The sequence below is a fragment of the Mirounga leonina genome, unplaced genomic scaffold, assembly GCF_011800145.1.
Source record: "Mirounga leonina isolate KUSES-001 unplaced genomic scaffold, KU_Mleo_1.0 Mir_179, whole genome shotgun sequence".
Classification (NCBI taxonomy): Eukaryota; Metazoa; Chordata; class Mammalia; order Carnivora; family Phocidae; genus Mirounga; species Mirounga leonina.
The window spans coordinates 6,012,049-6,032,959 of NW_023270466.1; the positions used below are offsets into that span (position 1 = coordinate 6,012,049).

At 39.2% G+C, this 20,911-nt stretch overlaps 1 protein-coding gene across 1 annotated transcript in view; it reads right to left on the reverse strand.

Annotated features, from left to right (window-relative positions):
* Positions 1–20,911, reverse strand: part of FANCC (FA complementation group C) — a 261,732-nt gene that overhangs the window by 172,474 nt on the left and 68,347 nt on the right. Inside the window, exon 2 of the mRNA XM_035024451.1 lies at positions 7,515–7,757. Within this exon, the coding sequence (XP_034880342.1) occupies positions 7,515–7,679 (165 nt within the window). The 5' untranslated portion in view covers positions 7,680–7,757. The remainder of the gene's footprint in view (positions 1–7,514; positions 7,758–20,911) is intronic.

Here is a 20,911-nt window from a genome sequence, read left to right on the forward strand (position 1 = left end):
TCTGGGACCAATTGAAAGCCAAGTTGCAGAAGTCCTATTACAGAAAAACAATTTTAAAAGGTAGCATCAGGAGAGGGGGAAAGATGGCGGAGGAGTAGGGGACCCTATTTCAGCTGGTCCCCGGAATTGAGCTGGATATCTACCAGACCACTCTGAGCACCCACGAAACCAGCCTGAGATGTAAGAAGATCTGGATCTCTACAAACAATATCGCAGGCAGTTGGTTTTGAGGTACGAAGCGGGGAGCCGTGATCCTGCGGGCAGATATCAGAGGATAAAGGGCAGCGGGAGGGTGCCTGGCCGTGGGGATCCTGCACCGCTGGTGAGTGACAGCCTCGTGTGCTGCGGACGGGGCACAGACTTGCAGACCGGTAGTGTCGGGTAAAGGACTTTAGGGCAGCCCCGGCGTGGAAACCCAGAGCGGCACAGTCGCGTGCACATGAACTGCAGCCCCCTGGATGGAAACCCGGGGCAGCAGTGTTGTGCCGGTGAACTGCAGCCCCCGCGGGACAGAAACCCAGAGTGACAGAGTCGCACGCACACGAACTGCAGCCCCCGGGGGACTGAAACCTGGAGTGCCAGGGTTGCGCCGGTGAACTGCAGCCCCGGGGGCGGACACCTGGGGGGGTGGAGTCACGCACGCTTGGGAACGGGGAGCGGCTGGAGGTTTTGGAAGCACAAAGGGCAGAGACGTGCCCCGACTGAAGGCAGGACTGGGAGCGCTGCGAGGGGCGCACAACCCAGGCCGCTGCAGTTTATAGCAGCACGGACAGAAATGGAGACAGTGTGGCCTGGAGGGCTCACTGAAGAACAGACTGCGGTCTCTGCTCTGAGGCAGAGGGTTGGAAACGGGTCTCTTCTGCTCTGACTCGCGGAAGAGACGCGGAAAGCCGCCAGGGGAAGGCGCCAGAGAACAAAAGCCCCAAAGACTGATTCCCACTGAGCCCATCCCCCGCCACAGGGGTGCAGGGCAACTCCGCCCAAACAGGGTTGCCTGAGTAACAGCGCGGCAGGCCCCTCCTGCAGAAGACAGCCTGGGAAAACAAGAGGCCAGCAACCCTAAGGTCCCAAGAAAACAGGTGCATCTTGCTTGGGTTCTGGTCAATAATTTGGACTCTATACATTCCCTCAAACACCCATCAACAGAATGACTAGGAGGAGGAGCCCCCCAAACAGAAAAGACTCAGAGATTATGACTTATGCTGCAGATTTACAAATGGATGCAGATATAACCAAGATGTCGGAGATGTTATTAAGGCTAGCAATTGTGAAGACAATGGCTAGAATGGAGAAATCAATTAATGGCAACATAGAGTCTCTAAGGGCAGAAATAAAAGGTGAATTGGCAGAACTTAAAAATGCTATCAATGAGATCCAATCCAATCTAGATAATCTAACAGCTAGGGTAAATGAGACAGAAGAGAGAATAAGCGACCTGGAAGACAATATAATAGATAAAAAGGGAAAAGAGGAGGCCAGGGAGAAACAACTCAGAATCCATGAAAATAGAATCAGAGAAATAAGTGACACCATGAAGTGTTCCAATGTCAGAATAATTGGAATCCCGGAGGGAGTGGAGAGAGAGAGAGGACTAGAAGATGTATTTGAGCAAATCGTAGCTGAGAACTTCCCTAATCTGGGGAGTGAAACAAACATTCGAGTCCTAGAGGCAGAGAGGACCCCTCCTAAGATCAAGGAAAACAGGCCAACACCCTGGCATGTAATAGTAAAACTTGCAAATCTTAGAACCAAGGAAACCATCTTAAGGGCAGTTAGGGGGAAGAGATTCCTTACGTACAGAGGGAGGAACATCAGAATAACGTCAGACCTATCCACAGAGACCTGGCAAGCCAGAAAGGCCTGGCAAGACATATTCAGGGTACTAAATGAGAAGAACATGCAGCCAAGAATACTTTATCCGGCAAGGCTTTCATTTAGAATGGATGGAGAGATGCAGAGCTTCCACGACCGGCAGAAGCTGAAAGAGTATGTGACCACTAAGCCAGCCCTGCAAGAAATATTAAGGGGAGTTCTATAAAAGAAGACCCCAAGAGTGATATACAACAGAAATTTACAGGGACAATCTATAAAAACAATGTCTTCACAGGCAACATGATGACAATTAATTCATATCTTTCAATAATCACCCTCAATGCGAATGGCCTAAAAGCTCCCATAAAACGGCACAGGGTTGCAGACTGGATAGAAAGACAGGACCCATCCATATGCTGTCTACAAGAGACTCATTTTGAACCTAAAGATACATCCAGACTGAAAGTGAAGGGATGGAGATCCATCTTCCATGCCAGCGGACCTCAAAAGAAAGCTGGGGTAGCAATTCTTATATCAGACAAATTAGATTTTAAACTAAAGTCTGTAATAAGAGACACAGAAGGACACTATATCATTCTTAAAGGGTCTATCCAACAAGAAGATCTAACAATTGTAAATATCTATGCCCCCAACATGGGAGCAGCCATCTATATAAGCCAACTGTTAACCAAAATAAAGAGTCATATTGATAACAATACGTTAATTGTAGGAGACCTCAATACTCCACTCTCAGCAATGGACAGATCATCTAAGCAGAAAATCAACAAGGAAACAAGAGCTTTGAATGATACATTGGACCAGATGGACCTCATAGATATATACAGAACATTCCACCCTAAAACAACAGAATACTCATTCTTCTCGAGCGCACATGGAACTTTCTCCAGAACAGACCATATACTGGGTCACAAATCAGGTCTCAACTGATACCAAAAGATTGAGATTATTCCCTGCATATTCTCAGACCACAATGCTCTAAAACTGGAACTCAATCACAAGAAAAAATTTGGCAGAAATTCAAACACTTGGAAGCTAAAGACCACTCTGCTCAAGAATGTTTGGGTCAACCAAGAAATCAAAGAAGAATTTAAACAATTCATGGAAATCAATGAGAACGAAAACACATCGGCCCAAAACCTATGGGATACTGACTGCAAAGGCGGTCCTAAGAGGGAAATACATAGCCATCCAAGCCTCACTCAAAAAAATAGAAAAATCCCGAATTCACCAACTAACTCTACACCTTAAAGAACTAGAGAAAAAGCAACAAACGATGCCTAAGCCATGCATTAGAAGAGAAATAATTAAAATTAGAGCAGAAATCAATGAATTAGAAACCAGAAACACAGTACATCAGATCAATGAAACTAGAAGTTGGTTCTCTGAAAGAATTAATAAGATCGATAAACCACTGTCCAGACTTATCCAAAAGAAAAGAGAAAGGACCCAAATTAATAAAATTAGGAATGAAAGGAGAGAGATCACAACTAACACCAAGGAAATAGAAACAATTATTAGAAATTATTATCAACAACTATATGCCAATAAACTGAGCAATCTGGATGAAATGGAGGACTTCCTGGAAACCTATAAGCTGCCAAGACTGAAACAGAAAGAAACTGACAACCTGAATAGGCCAATAACCAGTAACGAGATTGAAGCAGTGATCAAAAACCTCCCAAAAAACAAGAGTCCAGGGCCTGATGGATTCCCTGGAGAATTCTACCAAACATTCAAAGAAGAAATAATACCTATTCTACTGAAGCTGTTTCAAAAAACAGAAACAGAAGGAAAACTTCCAAACTCATTCTATGAGGCCAGCATTACCTTAATCCCCAAACCAGGCAAAGACCCCATCAAAAAGGAGAATTTCAGACCGATATCCCTGATGAATATGGATTCCAAAATCCTCACCAAAATCCTAGCTAATAGGATCCAACAATACATTAAAAGGATCATCCACCACGACCAAGTGGGATTTATCCCCGGGATGCAAGGGTGGTTACAACATTCGCAAATCAATCAATGTGATAGAACACATTAATAAGAGGAGGGAGAAGAACCATATGGTCCTCTCAATTGATGCAGAAAAAGCATTTGACAAAATACAACATCCTTTCCTGATTAAAACTCTCCAGAGTATACGGATAGAGGGAACATTCCTCAAGCTCATAAAATCCATCTATGAAAAACCCACAGTGAATATCATCCTCAAGGGGGAAAAGCTGAGAGCCTTTCCCTTAAGATCAGGAACACGTCAAGGGTGCCCACTCTCACCACTGTTGTTCAACATAGTACTAGAAGTCCTAGCAACAGCAATCAGACAACAAAAAGAAACAAAAGGTATTCAAATTGGCAAAGAAGTCAAACTCTCTTTTTTCGCAGATGACATGATACTTTATGTGGAAAGCCCAAAAGACATGATACTTTATGTGGAAAACCCAAAAGACTCCACCCCCAAATTACTAGCAATTACAAGAAATTGTACAACAATTGTACAAATACAAACATCCAGCAATTCAGTAATGTGGCAGGATACAAAATCAATGCACAGAAATCAGTTGCTTTCTTATACACTAACAACGCAACTGTAGAAAGAGAAAGTAGAGAAACGATTCCATTAACAATAGCACCAAAAACCATAAGATACCTCGGACTAAACCTAACCAAAGAGGTAAAGGATCTATACTCTAGGAACTACAAAACACTCATGAAAGAAACTGAAGAAGACACAAAAAGATGGAAAAATATTCCACGCTCATGGATTGGAAGAATAAACATTGTTAAAATATCTATGGTACCCAGAGCAATCTATACCTTCAATGCCATCCCGATCAAAATTCCAAAGACATTTTTCAAAGTGCTGGAACAAACAATCCTAAAATTTGTATGGAATCAGAAAAGACCCCGAATCACCAAGGAAATGTTGAAAAAGAAAAACAAAGCTGGGGGCATCACGTTGCCCGATTTCAAGCTATATTACAAAGCTGTGATCACCAGGACAGCATGCTATTGGCACAAAAACAGACATACAGACCAATGGAACAGAATAGAGAACCCAGATATGGACCCTCAACTCTATGGTCAGATAATCTTTGACAAAGCAGGAAAAAAACATGCAATGGAAAAAAGACAGTCTCTTCAATAAATGGTGCTGGGAAAATTAGACAGCCACATGCAAAAAAATGAAACTCAACCATTCTCTAACACCATTCACAAAGATAAACTCAAAGTGGATGAAAGACCTCAATGTGAGACAGGAATCCATCAAAATCCTAGAGGAGAACATAGGCAGTAACCTCTTTGACATCGGCCACAGCAACTTCTTTCAAGATACATCTCCAAAAGCTAGTGAAACAAGAGCAAAAATGAACTTTTGGGACTTCATCAAGATAAAAAGCTTCTGCACAGCAAAGGAAATAGTCAACAAAACAAAGAGGCAACCCACAGAATGGGAGAAGATATTTGCAAATGACACTACAGATAAAGGGCTGGTATCCAAGATCTATAAAGAACTTCTCAAACTCAACACCCAAAAAACAAATAATCAAGTCAAAAAGTGGACAGAAGATATGAAAAGACACTTCTCTGAAGAAGACATACAAATGGCTAACAGGCACATGAAAAAATGTTCATCATCATTAGCCATCAGGGAAATCCAAATCAAAACCACACTGAGATACCACCTTACACCAGTTAGAATGGCAAAAATGGACAGGGAAAGAAACAACAAATGTTGGAGAGGTTGTGGAGAAAGGGGAACCCTCTTACACTGTTGGTGGGAATGCTAGTTGGTACAGCCACTTTGGAAAACAGTGTGGAGGTTCCTCAAAAATTTAAAAACAGAGCTACCCTATGACCCAGCAATTGCACTCCTGGGTATTTACCCCAAAGACACAGATGTAGTGAAAAGAACGGCCATATGCACCCCAATGTTCATAGCAGCAATGTCCGCAATAGCCAAACTGTGGAAAGAGCTGAGATGCCCTTCAACAGATGAATGGATAGAGAAGATGTGGTCCATATATACAATAGAATATTACTCAGCCATCAGAAAGGATGAATACCCAACTTTTACATCAACATGGATGGGACTGGAGGAGATTATGCTAAGTGAAATAAGTCAAGCAGAGAAAGTCAATTATCATACGGTTTCACTTATTTGTGGAACATAAGGAATAGCATGGAGGACATTAGGAGAAGGAAGGGAAAAATGGTGGGGCTGGGGGGGAGTTGGAGGGAGAGATGAACCATGAGAGACTGTGGACCTGAGAAACAAACAGGGTTTTAGAGGGGAGGGAGGAGGGGGGATTGGTTAGCCCGGTGATGGGTATTAAGGAGGGCACATACTTAATGGAGCACTGGGTGTTATACAAAAACAATGGATCGTGGATCACTACATCAAAAACTAATGATGTATTGTATGGTGACTAACATAACATAATAAAATTAAAAAATAAATAAATATAAAAGGTAGCATCAGTTGCTCATACAGACTCTGTCTTTCCTCCTAGTTGCTAAAAACATATGAACTCATATTGTCAACATAAATAATTCTTTAAATTTCTGACTTGCTTCTTTGATTAAGGGAAGAAAAATGTAACACAAGAACACCCATATTAAATGAATATATTTAATAATAATATATTAAATGAAAATTTCACTTTCATTTTGAATTAGAAAGTAAGTATAAAACAAAGAATATTTTCATAATATGAAAGCATGTTAACTCATAAAAATATCCATTGCAATAAAAATGAGAAATGTCAAAATGAAAAAAATATCAAATTTTAAATACATTATACAATAGTGAAGACACTCAAAATCTTAATATTCACCAGAAAAGACACTTAAGATATTCAAAAGAAGATACTTATTTATCATTTCTTGGTAGAACCTGCTTTAGAACAGCATTAAAGAAAGGGTAAGCATTGGGGTGCCTGGGTGGCTCAGTTGGTAAAGCGTCCTACTCCTGATTTCAGTGCAGGTCATGATCTCAGGGCTGTGAGGTCAAGCCCAGTGTTGGACTCCACCCTGGGCATGGAGCCTGCTTAAGATTCTCTCTCCTACTCTCCCTTTGCACCTCCCCCTAACTTTTCTCCCTCTATTAAAAAAAAAGAAAGAAAGAAAGGGTAAGCACTTTGGAAAACTCTTCAATATTTAAGAGATGAAAAGGACTTTAAAAGAATCTCAATTATTACTAACAAGTATCAAAGTCTTTTTTTTTTTGGTTTTTTTTTTAAGATTTTATTTATTTATTTGACAGAGAGAGACACAGCAAGAGAGGGAACACAAGCAGGGGAGAGTGAGAGAGGGAGAAGCAGGCTTCCCACTGAGCAGGGAGCCTGAGGCGGGGCTCGATACCTGGACCCTCCGATCATGACCTGAGCCGAAGGCAGACGCTTAACGATTGAACCAGCCAGGTGCCCCTAAGTCTTTTTTTTTTTTAAAACAACTTTATTGGTCAGGAAGTCTCATGTGACAATGTAACTACTCGAGGAGACTGAAATCATAAGAAATCAAAGGTCAGGAAACTGCCCTGTCTGTATTACCTATGGGTAATTTGTCTTTCTAATCCATCAAGACAAGACATCAGGTCAATACCACAAGTCCCTGACCCTAGATAACGTTCAGGCTTGGTTAAATGTAGTAGAGATTCATTATTTTGGTCCACCACTTACCATCTCTTTCAAAACTTCATACATCTGTCTCAGGAACTCCTGAAATCGAGGTAGGTGAAGGCAGGTATCTTGCTGGGTTTCCAAAGTGGAGGCCTGGTCCCACACAGAAAGCTTCTGCAGCCAAAACTGATAATCAGAAGAAAAGCTTACCGAATCTTGAGCCATCTTGGAAAAAGGGAAAAGGTGATGAACCTTCACAGTGGCCTGCCAAGCACTGAAGGAAACAGTGAGCACACATCAAATCTAGAAAAAAGGGGAAAAATGAAACATTTTTAAAAGGATTTTTACTGGTGACTTCATAGTCCACTGATGAGTGAAAGGGGGAGTATAAGGGACTAGAACAGAATGCCTTCTATGGAGTCATCTTTGAATTATTTTAAAACATGTCACCCAGCTATAGCTCCAATATTCACCTTCTGACTTTTTATCATGGGTAAAATTCCACTAGAAATCATTATATCTTCACAGACACATGCTAATTATGCACAAAAAGCATACACCTAATAATACTTTATATCTTCTTTTTAAGATTGAGCTATTTTTAAATGTTCTGAAGTTCATTTGGGTATTTTAATGTAATGGGAAATCAAAAACACCCATGGGTGTTTAATAATAGTCTGTATTTTAAAAATGTTTTTTTAAGTTTTCATGTTTTATATGCATTTCTGGCTTCTCATTTAGGTGTTAAAGAAAATCTCTATGCACTACTGTCTACTGAAATTTCTTCCCAGTTTCTCTTCACTTTTCGGAAAAAGTAAAATAATTCATTCCACATGCATCGATTTGAGCAACTGATTTAATTAAAGACTAGTATATATGCTTGATCTCAGTTCATTCACAAGAATAAATCATATTTTAGTAAAATATGAAAAACTGCAATTATTGAGGAGGTGTACTAGTCCTAAGGGATAGAACACAGCCCATAAATTTGACTTACCACACATGAAGTACATGTTAGAAAGAACCGTGGAGTGGCGCAGTGAGCGTGGGCCTCAGGCAGAGCTGGCTAAATAAATCCCAGGTGAACCCCCACCACCCCAGCTCCTCGCCATCCTCACCCATAGAAGCACACCGTGCAGAGGAGGAAGAGCTGCTTCTTAACCATGCAGGCTTTTACAAGGTCTCCGACTTTCTTGGGGCAGGGATGATACTCAGCTATCTGATTTCAAAAGACAGCTCTGCAAACAGTGAGTGAGTTTAAACTTTCAGCAGCAATAATTAACAGATAAAATGGTCCCAATTAAGTGCTAAAAACATCAACACAGGGGTTTCATTACTAAAGAAGAAAATAAAAATATTTAAGGAGAGCATACAATTTGGTTGCAGTACAAAAAACTCTAGACCAGGAAGGTGGAAATTTTTAAATGGTCCTAAAAACTTGGTCTTAGGAACCATGAGGAAAAAAAAGGTTTAATCATAGAAGAAATATATGCATCTTGTCAAATGGCACCTAATAGCCAAAACTTTATTCCTTCTCCCTGATTCCTCCCTTTCTCTCATTGTCCTCCTCATCCAAGCCATCACCAACACCTGTCAATTCTACTTCCAAAATAAAAATGCATGATTTCATTCAACTTATCCACTTCTTTCCAACTCCACTGCTGCATTCCATCCCATCCCCATCCATTTCTTTCCCTAGAGTCTTCTACCTGGCCCTCCCCTCCCCCCACCCCTTTCCAATTCTTTCTCTACAGTCCACAAAACAACTTTCCCAAATGAGAATCACACCCAGCACACTCCTGCTTAAAACCTGCCCCCAACTTCAAAAGCTTCTACAGACTCCCTGTAGAAAAGATCCTAGCTCCTTCTCCTGGAGTCTCTGAAGTCCTGCAAAAATTTAGCTATGGCACCTGCTCTCATTTCCTACGCTGTGCACCTGTTCGGTCCAGGCCTCTCATCTGTTCACCATCAACACATGGAAGCCTTCCCTGCTTCACTGCTTTCTGCTCATTCCTCCATAACTCCTATCCCATCCCCTAAGTCTTGTTTTTTTTTTGTTTTGTTTTTTGTTTTAAAACAACTTTATTGGTCAGGAAGTCTCATATGACAATGTAACTATTGTCAATGTAATTATTCGCTCGCTTAGTTACTGCTTCTTCCACTGGTATATAATTCCCTGTCTCCTAGAATTTAACAAATGCTTGGCAAACAAGAAATATTGGATAAAGGAATAAATAATTCACTCATATTTTTCAAAGTATAGTTCTAAACTAAACGCCATAACAAAATGCTTTTCCAGATACAGCAATTTAATTTTTAAAAGGTAACTTCCCCAGAAAAAAAAAAATTTTTTTTTTAAAGATTTTATTTATTTATTCATGAGAGACAGAGAGAGAGAGAGAGAGGCAGAGGGAGAAGCAGGCTCCCAAGAAGCAGGGAGCCCGATGTGGGACTCGATCCCAGGACCCTGGGATCATGACCTGAGCCGAAGGCAGACGCTTAACCATCTGAGTCACCCAGGTGCCTGAAAAAAAAAGTTTTAAGGTGTATCTATGTGAAATTTAATTAATATCCCATTTAGAAATACAGTAATAGTTTATACCTACATACACTTACTATGCTCTTGACAATATATTAAATGATTTATGTACACTAATTTAATCCTCTAAGCAACCCTATGAAATGGGTATTATTATCATTATCTTCATTTTACAGAGGCACAGAGAGATTATGTAATTGCCCAAAGTAAGATTATGTAAAAGCCCAAAGGAAGTAACTGCTAGTAAATAGCAGATCTACAGGTTGTGGGATTTGATTCAGAGTCTAGCTCTAAAGTCTGTGCCCTAAACAAAGAAATAAACCGAAGAAACAAATTAATGATTTACATACATAGTTCATATGGTTCTAGATGAGGCCTGTTTAGATATTCGGAGACACTAAACTGAAGACCTTTTTTGGTAGGAGACAGAAAACATTATTTTATTATAGCCAAATTACAAACAACCTTTTGCTTAGCAATAGGAATACATCTGATTGTTTTAAATGGAAACAGCTTTAGGGATCATGTAGCCATGGTTCTGAGGGCCTGTTCACAGCCGGTCTAGGGGGAGATGGTAATGGCTGGGAAACAAGGAGACCTGACTGTGATGCTTAGCAGTGGGAGTGCTGCTGGTATTTAGTGCCCAGGAGCCAGGGATGTTGAACATACTGCAATGCACTGGGAGAGCATCACACGAAGAAAAATGGTCTTACCCCAAAGGCCGATGACACCTCTACTGAGAAATGATGACCTAATCCGAACACCCTGGAATGGGCATCTGTTGACTGTGCCTGTTGAGCATTCCTCCTCCCTTCTTTTGGTTACAACACCTCACCGTCCCTTGAAGAAAGAACCTCTCCTTCATTCCACAAGTCTTGGTGAGTTTATGAATCAAGGCACCTTGCAGCATCAGCCAAGAGGTGAGATGATGACTCAGGTTAGGCAAACCAGACCCTGTGCTGGGAATCTGAATCTTGAATAGACTGACATAAGGATGGAACAAAGTCATTCCAAAGACTCTCTCAGTCTAGATCCCTAAGGCCACCCTACATCATGTCCTTAACAAGGTATAGCTTTCCAGCTATTTTTTCTAAAAGATTTTATTTTGGGGGTGGCTGGGTGGCTCAGTCAGTTAAGCATCTACCATCGGCTCAGGTCATGATCCCAGGGTCCTGGGATTGAGTCCCACATCGGGCTCCTTGCTCAGCAGAGAGCTTACTACTCCCTCTGCCTACCACTCCCCCTGCTTGAGCTCTCTCTCTCTCTCTCTCTCGCTGTGTCTCTCTGTCAAATGGATGAATAAAATCTTAAAAAAAAAAAAGATTTTATTTTTAAGTAATCTCTATACTCATCGTGGGGCTTGAACTCACAACCCTGAGCTGAGATCAGGAGTTGCACGTTCCACCCACTGAGCCAGCCAGGTGCCCCTCAGCTCTCTCTTTAATTCTGTCCACTACCCAGGGGCTTTCTGCAAAATCCTTTTTTTCCCCCTTAAATTAACCACTGTTGATTTCTGTGGTTTCAGAAAAAAAAAAGCAACTACAAACTGATAGTTTCATATATACTGATATAACATCTAATACAAACTAGATAGTGGGCTGCAGGCAACAAACCTTTGAAGAAAGAAGAGGAATTTAGAACTGGTTACTGGGCCAAATCATAGAAAACAGCAGGGAAACTTCTGTTTGTATTAGGGTATTGGAAACCAGAAGTCCATGGAACAAGAAGGGAATACAGGTCAATGAGGTATTGCCTATGATCAGGGACGCTACCTCATTATACTCTTCTAGTAGGAATGGCCAAGTGAAAGATTGGATTATCAAAAAATGATGTCTGGTGATCTGCAAAAAAAACCAACCAAACAAACAAAAAAACAAAACCCACCTCTCCAACCAGGAGGCCAGTTGGTTTTAGTCAATGATATTGGGCTATCATAAACATAATCAAATGGTGACTCCAACTCAAGGTGTACTTTCAGATGTAGATCCTAACTGGAATAAACTAGTAACCACCACCCCCACCCCCACCCCCCCAGCACCTAGAATGCAGTTACGAAGCTGGTAATAAACGCATTTCTCCATTGGGATAACCTGAGGACATGAGAAAGCAGTTCACTTTCACCTCCCTTAAAGCAGTTCACTTTCACCTCCTATCAACTCAGAACACGGTGTATTACTAGTCTACCATATTGAAGTTATCAGGTTGACAGAACCTAGAGACAAAGAAGACACAGGTGCTTTGCATGTATTCCAGATGGTGGGATATAAATCCCATGAACATACAGGGCCTGCCATTTCAGGAAGTTTCTTGTGATCCAATGGTCCGTACAAGACAGAATATGCCCTTTAAAATAAGGATAAACAACAAACTAGTACCAGTGGTTGCCTCCAATGTGGAGACCTGGATAGCTGGATGGTAAGTGCAGAAAACAAACTTGGGTTTTACTGTCCACCTTTTTGCACCTTTTCAAAACATTTGGCTGACATCTCTGGGACTCATGAACATAAACTTGCATGGGTCTTAGACCATTTATCTGCTTCTGCCTATTTTTTGGCAATGAGAAATATGGGTAGAGCCCAGAGCAAGAACCACCGCACAGTTGGTTCATCCTAAATTGCTCTGCCACATATGACCCAGCAGATCCAATGGTGTTTAAAGTGTGTGTGGAAGATCTGGATTCTGGGCAGAGCCTATAGCAGGCCTCAGTGACTGGACTGATCGTCCAAGCCACAAAGCCGGGTGTGCCCAGCAGTACTCTATCATCATGTGCAAATTATGCCTGCTTGAGCAAAATGCATGAGTGAGGTTTTTGGATGCTGTGTATGTCTTCCCTGCTGTGTCATATAATTTTTTTAAATTCCCTTCCTTCTCATTTTTCCCTCTCCTACTACTGCATATATAGAGTATATTATTAGTAGATAAATTTTCTAAAGTCTTAATTTACCAACTATCACAGAAATGGGAAGAGGAACTGACATCCAGAAATTCTGGACCTGAAGCCAGAAGCATTAACCAGGCATTACTTCAGATTATCTCCTATTTTGAAGGGAAAGCTAAATTATGTTAGTTGGAAGTGTTTTAAAAATTCTTTGTGTAGACAGCAGCAGGTCTGAATGTCCTGAGTAACCAGCAAGCGCAAAGTAGTAGATATCTGTGGGTTTTGCCCATCTACCACCCTTTTTCCTGTTCTTTTAACATGAATGCACCCCACTTTTGCACTGAAGAACTGCCCTTCTTCCATTCCATATATTCTTAATAAGACTATGGATCAAGGTGTGCCTCCTTAAGAGTGAGAGAGTTACATAGGTCTAACAGATGAGGCTAACAGCTAGGAAAGAATGCTATGCAAATAAAATAAAGTTTACGTCTCTTTATCTGACACCACTCATAAACAGCAGACTTTCACCCAACAGAGAGAAGAGCTTATGATGATGTCACTTAAGGCACAGGTTATGTGATACAAGTTAACTTTTGTTTATGTTTCTTTTTTCCCCCCTAGTTTAACGAATATCTTTAAAGACACCAAAAAGCAGACAAGACAGCCAAATGAACCCCTATGCACCCATTAACTAGTTCAAGCAAATCACAGACATCATACCACTTTACCCAAAATACTTTGATTTGTATCTCTTTTCTAAGGACTCAAAAAGAAAAAAGAAACTTAACTACGCTATCTTTCACACCCAATAAATCCAGCAATAATCATCTAATAGCCCATCTAAGTTCAAATTTCTTTAAAATTTCCCTTTAGGTTGGGTTGTTTATATTAGGATCCAAACAAGATCTACACATTGCATATGGTCAATATTGATATTTCTCCTTTACTCTATAACAAAATAATATAAAAATAAGTGTCCCTTAATCTGTAATAATTACCCCTTGATTTTTTTAACTTTTTCATAACATTCATCCCCTGAAAAAAACAACCAATAGAAGAAGCTAATAGAATCTATTGTATTGACTAGTAGAATCTTTCAAAGGTGCATTTGGCTGATTGCATTTCTGTGGTGTTAGCATGTTTTGCTATCCCCTATACTGCCTACAAACTGAAAGCACGATTCAGAGTTTTTTTTAGATTTAGGGTCAACCTTTTCCCAAGAATACTTCATTTGTAGTGGTGTGTGCTTTGAATCAAACCAGAAGGCATATACTGGTTGTCTCATGTACCATAATGTTGAAACTGATCAGTTGTTTCAGGTACTGTCAACCTAATCCATCCATTATAAAGTTCACCATCAACCCTTTCCTGAATGGTCTTCTGAATTGATGATCATTTTAGATCCATTAGGGGTTGAAAAATAGTGATTTTCCTATTTTATCCATTCTCCTGCATTTTTATGATGTTTCTTGACATATCAAAGCTGTACAGTTTTAGGTAGTAAGAATAACAATCTTTTCCTATGGAAATCCAATGTATGTCTCTCTAACCCTGTGAAATTGCCAAAAGAGTTGCTAACTTCTCTGACCCCCTCTTGCAGGTTCTCAGTCTCTCCCAGCTTCTCAAGAAATGGCAATGCCCTGAGGGTGAAAAGCTGCTAAAGAATCTGTTCAGTACTCTGCACTTCCTTTCACACCAGGGGCTTAACCCCTTGAGTACTGACTTCAATGGCTTCAAAAGATGTTTTATCTGGCTCTTCTAGGCACTGTAAATGGCTGGAAGTAGAAGTCTATCATAAATTCTCTTGATTAACCAGGATAGGTGAGGTAAACAAAAGTATGGTACATAATATATTTAGTGTAAACATACTTAATTAAAATTGCATCCAATTTCAGTCCTACTTCAGGTAATGGTAGACTATACAATTGAGACCAACCCACCTACTGAGCATGGAATACAAAAACATAATTTAAAAATCATCAAGGAATCAGAAAGACAGTGTCAAATTATAGAGAAAGATCTTGGCACATGGGTTACACAGGCCTAGGGATGCATTTCTGATCCTGAAGATGCAGTTTAAAGGCAAAGGTTAAAAAAGCTCTGTGGGGTGCCTGAGTGGCTCAGCCAATTGAGCGTCTGACTCTTGACTTCGGCTCAAGTCATGATCTCAGGGTCAAGATACTGAGTCCCACATCGGGCTCCATGCTCAGCGGGGAGTCTGCTTGGGATTCTCTCTCCCCCCCTCTCCTGCTGCCCCTCCCCCCCACTCCAAAATTAATAAATACATCTTAAAAAAACCAAAAATCCTCTTTTGATAACCTTGCCAAAGAATAATAGTAGGAGGCCAGCCCTACCAAAGTGAGGGCCTGGTAAACCACCCCACACTTAGGGTTGAGGCCTATAAGGGTACACCCTGGGAGGATGGGTGAAACAGAAGTGAACCAGCCTGCATATACCACGCCTAACTATGAAATTAAAACTAAATTAAGGTGGTCCCTGGTTTCTAAGTCTGCTGCCAGGTGCCTGGAAGATACAAACAAAAATCCTCTCTGAAGGAAAACAACATCATCATAGGTTTCTAACTATTTCTAAAAATAATTTTTCAAATACAATAAAAATTACATAATGAAGACAATCAAGCACACAGGAAGAAAAGAACACATGAAGAAGAACTCCAAAACAAAAGACAAGAACAAAAAAACAAAACAAAGAATATGGTAGAAATTCTAAAACTGAAAAGAAAAAAAACAAAACCAGCTGAAATTAAGAATTCAACAGATAGGTTTAACAGCTGATCAGACCCAGCTGAAAACAGAATTAGTGAACTTAGAAGATAGAGCAGAAGAAACTACCCAGAATTCAACATGGAAAATAAAAATAATGGAATATACAGAAGAATGGATAAGATATAAAAAAATACAGCAAGATGGCTAGAAAACATACCTTCAATACAATAAAAGGGAAAAAAGGGCCAACCCAGAATACTATAACCACCTAAAATAGTTAAGATAAAGTGAAATAAACATCTGACCCATGAGAGAATCTGCCACTAGTAAGCCTGCTCTCAGACAAAAAATGATCCCAGACAGAATTCTGGAAGCACAAGAAGAAATGAAAAATAACAAAAATGGTAGATACATGGAAAAAATTAAATTAACATTTATGATATAAAATAAGAATAATATCATTGGGGTTTTAAATATATACAGAAATTAAGATATATAAAAATAGTTAAGAAAAATAGAGTCAAAGAATTCTAAAGTCTGCATTTTCCAGGAGAATGAAGATAAAAGTGTTAACATTAAGTTTTAATAATTCAAGAATACGTACTGTGATTTCTAGGATATCCACTAATAGAATATCAACAGGTAGTATATAATTTCCAAGTTATCAGAAGAGAAAAATTTACAATTCAAAAAACCACCCCAAAAGGGGAAGAATGAAGAGAAAAAGGGAATATAGTATGGACAAGATTTTAAAAAAGCACAGAGTGAAATGGTAGATTTAAACTCAAATATATCAATAATTATATAATATATAAATGGCTTAAATTTCTAAGTAAAACCCAAAGATTATCAGGTCTTTTAGTTTTTTATTTATTATTTATTTTTTAAGTTTTTATTTAAATTCCAGTTACTTAACAAACATAATAATAGTTTCAGCTGTACAATATAGTGATTCAACATATCCATACATCACCTGGTGCCCAACGCAAGTGCAGTCCTTAATCCCCATCACCTATTTCACCCACTCCCCGTCTGTGGTAACTATCAGTTTGTTCTCTGTAGTTAAGAGTCTGTTTCTTGGTTTGCCTTTTCTCTTTTTTTCCCCTTTGTGCTCGTTTTTGTTTCTTAAATTCCACATACAAGTGAAATCATATGGTATGTCTTTCTTTGACTGACTTATTTCACTTAGCATAATACTCTCTAGCTCCATCCATGCTGTCGCAAATGGCAAAATTTCATTCTTTTTCATGGCTGAGTAATATTCCTGTGTGTGTACACACACCACATCTTCTTTATCCATTCATCAATCAATGGACACGGGCTGTTTCCATAATTTGGCTATTGTAGATAACGCTATCAGTTTTTAATTTAAAAAAACTATATGTTGTTATAAAAGATACATCTAAAACATAAAAATACAGTAATTCAGAGAGGCTGAAAGAATAGGAAAAGAAAAACCATACAAACCTAACCAAAGGAATCCAATAAACTGTACCAACTCAAATACACTTTGGGACAAAAAGCATTACCAGAGGTAAAAAGGGTCATTTAGTAATGACAAAGTGTTCAATTCACCAAGAAGATTAAACAATTCTAAATTTGTACGCTCCAGTAATACAGAAATGTAAAACAATCTATAAAGCTCAAAATATAACACAGAAATTGACATACCTACAAAAAGAAATAATCAATCCTAATCATACTGGGAATTTTCACACATCCCTCTCAGTATATCATAATCATGCAAAAATCCACAAATTAAAAACTCTCCCTCAAAGAATACTCCAAGCTTATTGTTTATGTACACCAGCAGAATGTTCATAGCAGCACTGTTCATAATAGACCCAAACTGAAAAGAACCCAAATGCCAAAAAAAAGAGTAGAATGAATAAATTAAATGTGATATATTCATACAAAGGAATACTATACAGCAGTGAAAATGTCTACAGGCATAGAGATGAATTTTCAATCATAATGTTGAGAAAAAGAAACCAACCCATAATATATAAGATATGATTCATTTACACAAAGTTCAAAATCAGGTAAAACTAAACTGCAGTGGTTACCCTGAAAAGTCAGGAATCCTATTACCTTTAGAGGAAGAAAAGAAGTACTATGGGGAAGGTATATGTAAATGGCAATCAATATGCTGGCAATATTCTATTTCTTGGCCTGGATGCCAGTAACATGTGTATTAACATTTTAAAATTTATAAAACCGTGAGTCATGTTTATGTGCTTTTCTATATGTGTTACTTTCCATTACAAAAAAAAAAAAATCTTTAACTTCTAAATATACATTTACCATACAGATATTACTCCAAAGGAAAAAAAGAAAATATGTTATAGCTTATAAATGCTAATCATTAAAGTATCTGATGAATACAATAAAAATTTTGAAGTATTGAAAGAGTATCTTCTATTTTTTAGCTGAGTTCTCTGAAAATATTACAACTATCAGAATTGGCCAGAGATACAATCCTAGTGTTTGTTTTCTCTTTCTCCTTCCCATCCTCAAATAATGGCTCCATTTTTCCTAGTCTTGGCTCTCAGGAGGAGAAAATCCACAGCCTTCTCTACCCACCCTCACTTCCCCATAGCTATGTGGCTACTGCTTTGCCCTGAGAGGGCTATTGTCATAAGGTGGAAGAGACATCCAATTCATCTCTCAGGGGAGGGTAACCAGTGAGAGGTCCATGTTCAAGGAGACAAAATGAGGCCATGTCCATGCAGCTAAAACAGAATGCATGCCTCATAAAAGAGAGGATTCTGCAGATTCACGGTGATTTCAAATTTTTTCACAAATCATTAATTTTTGTATCCCAGTTAATCTGCACACTTACTAGACAACTGAGATCTGACTTTACATCTTTTGATCGATATCAAATTCTTGATGTAAATCAAGAATATCAAATTCCAATGTAAATTTTTTACTTTCTCATGAGTCTGCTTAGTGTGCATGCCCTCACATGGACATAGGTCTGTGCCCATATTCATTTCATTGGAGCAACTAGAGAAATAATGTTTAGCATCTTTTGAGAGCATAAGAGAAAGGTGGATGCCAATGACATCACTTCCTTAGAACTCGGGATTTTAACAAGTATTTTGTACACAAACTGTATATGCTTATGTGGCAAAAGCAAATGGCACAGAAAGTTGGAAGGAAATCCTCATTTTCCATTTCTTGAGTTATTTCTCTTTTGGCACATTTACCCAGTCCTAAAGAATCAAAACCATGATTTCACCTTCTCCACATATACAGACTAAAAACAACAAAAGTTCTTAGTCCCCTCACTATATATTTCCAGGAGAAAATAAAATGACCTTCAGAAATTGCCATATAGAAGAGACAAAAGAAATGTCCTGTGAGCAGAGAGAGCTAGACACCCAAATGCAAATGACTGTCTAGTAAAGGATCCCCATGTACTTGTTCATGTTCCTGTCTTTTGCTATTAGAGGAGATCCTACAGAAGAAGGAGGCAGAAGGAAGAGGGATAAAGTAGCAAGGGAATCCAGCCATCAGAGCTAGCAAACATCAGATACTGAAACAGGGCTGGTTCAAAATGGTGTCCACATTGGGGGCGCCTGGGTGGCTCAGTCGGTTAATGTCTGACTTCAGCTCAGGTCATGATCCCAGGGTCCTGGGATCGAGCCCCACGTCGGGCTCCCTGTTCAGCCGGAAGCCTGCTTTTCTCTCTCCCTCTGCCCGCCCCCACACTGTGTTCTTGCTCACTCTGCTCTCTCTCTCTCTCTCTCTCTCAAAAAATTAATAAATAACCTTTTTAAAAAATGGTGTCTGCTTTGGATCACTGTCTCCCCCTCTTTTCTCATTTATAAACTGCTTGAAAGTTACTCCACTACTTGCAAAGTACAATTTTATTAACTCAAATCACCACAGCACAAAGATACACCACTATTCATGAGGGTTCACATTGTGAGTCGCCAAGATAACATGGCCTGGATTCAAAATACAGCAGGTGAAGAAGAGGTAATGCTTCAGCGCTAAAAGGTTCCCCATTCTGGTGATTTCTGTTCTCTGGGTAAAGGATATATTCAAAAACTTAGTGGAAATGTGCTTCACAAAGAATACGGTGTTTACCAAGCACAACTCATGAGAAGTAATGAAGGAAAGAAAAGCATCACAACACTTGAGCAGTGTCTGAAGAAAGATGATGAAGAGGAAAGAAACAAGTAGGTGACAGGCTGGGGCAAAGTATCCTAATTTATTAAAAAAACAAACAAAAGCATTTCCCTTAATTTAGATACCAAGTGTTAAGAACCTGGCAAGGGACAGCTCCCAGACCAATGGTTCTCAAATTATCTTTTAGAAAGCAAGGTGGGTTCCCAAAGTTCCATGTTGACACCTGAGTATTTAAGCAGCCCTGACTTCAAAGAGTAAATCCTGCAGCCCCAGGCAGGAGCACGCAGGATGTTCTGTCTATCACAGCACTGGGAGTGACCAGGAATGGCATGAGCCAGCAATTCCAGCCTCTCATTTAACATTATGTGACAGTATTATCCTCTCTTAATCTATAAAGTTTCAGGATGGAAAATCCCTTCTATAATTTAACTTACAATTTTCTGATCCTCCATTAGTATTGCTGTTGAAAGGCAATTCGCTATCTCAAAAAGGCTGTCCCATCTAGAGACAACTTAGAACTCAACTGTTTTTAGATTTTCTGAAAAAATCTAAAAAGAATCCTTACTCAGCTGATATGATGAGGAATCTGGTGCCTTTAAAGTCCTGTCAAAGGCTACAATTGCCACAGATATAAAGGAAAAATACTCTAAAAATCACTTCATTTTAATCATCATTGTTTTCTTTCATGGCAAAGAGTTGGTAATCTATAAGGCCAAGTATGCAAATAAGAGTAGCCAGGGCTACATTTTGAATAGTGTGAGAAATTCAAAAGTAGTTATTATAATAAGAGTAGCCAGGGAGAAATTCAAAAGTAGTTATTATAATAAGAGTAATAAGTGTGAGAAATTCAAAAGTAGTTATTATAATTTAATTGTGAGCACTAAAGTAATTACCAAGCTCCTACCATCTGTATCTTCTAAACCAGTACAGTGGGTAAACATCTAGGATGAAGTCACAAAAGTGACAACAATGACAACAGTGATATAGAACTTTAAAGCTCTTTAAAAAATTGTTTAGTAAAATGAAACCTTGTATAAAAGTTCAACTCATAAAAGGGACAGACCTGTGCAAATCATGTATCAAATAAGGGATTAATATCCAGAATATATGAAGAACTCCAACTCAATGAAAGAAAGAAAGAAAGAAAGAAAGAAAGAAAGAAAGAAAGAAAGAA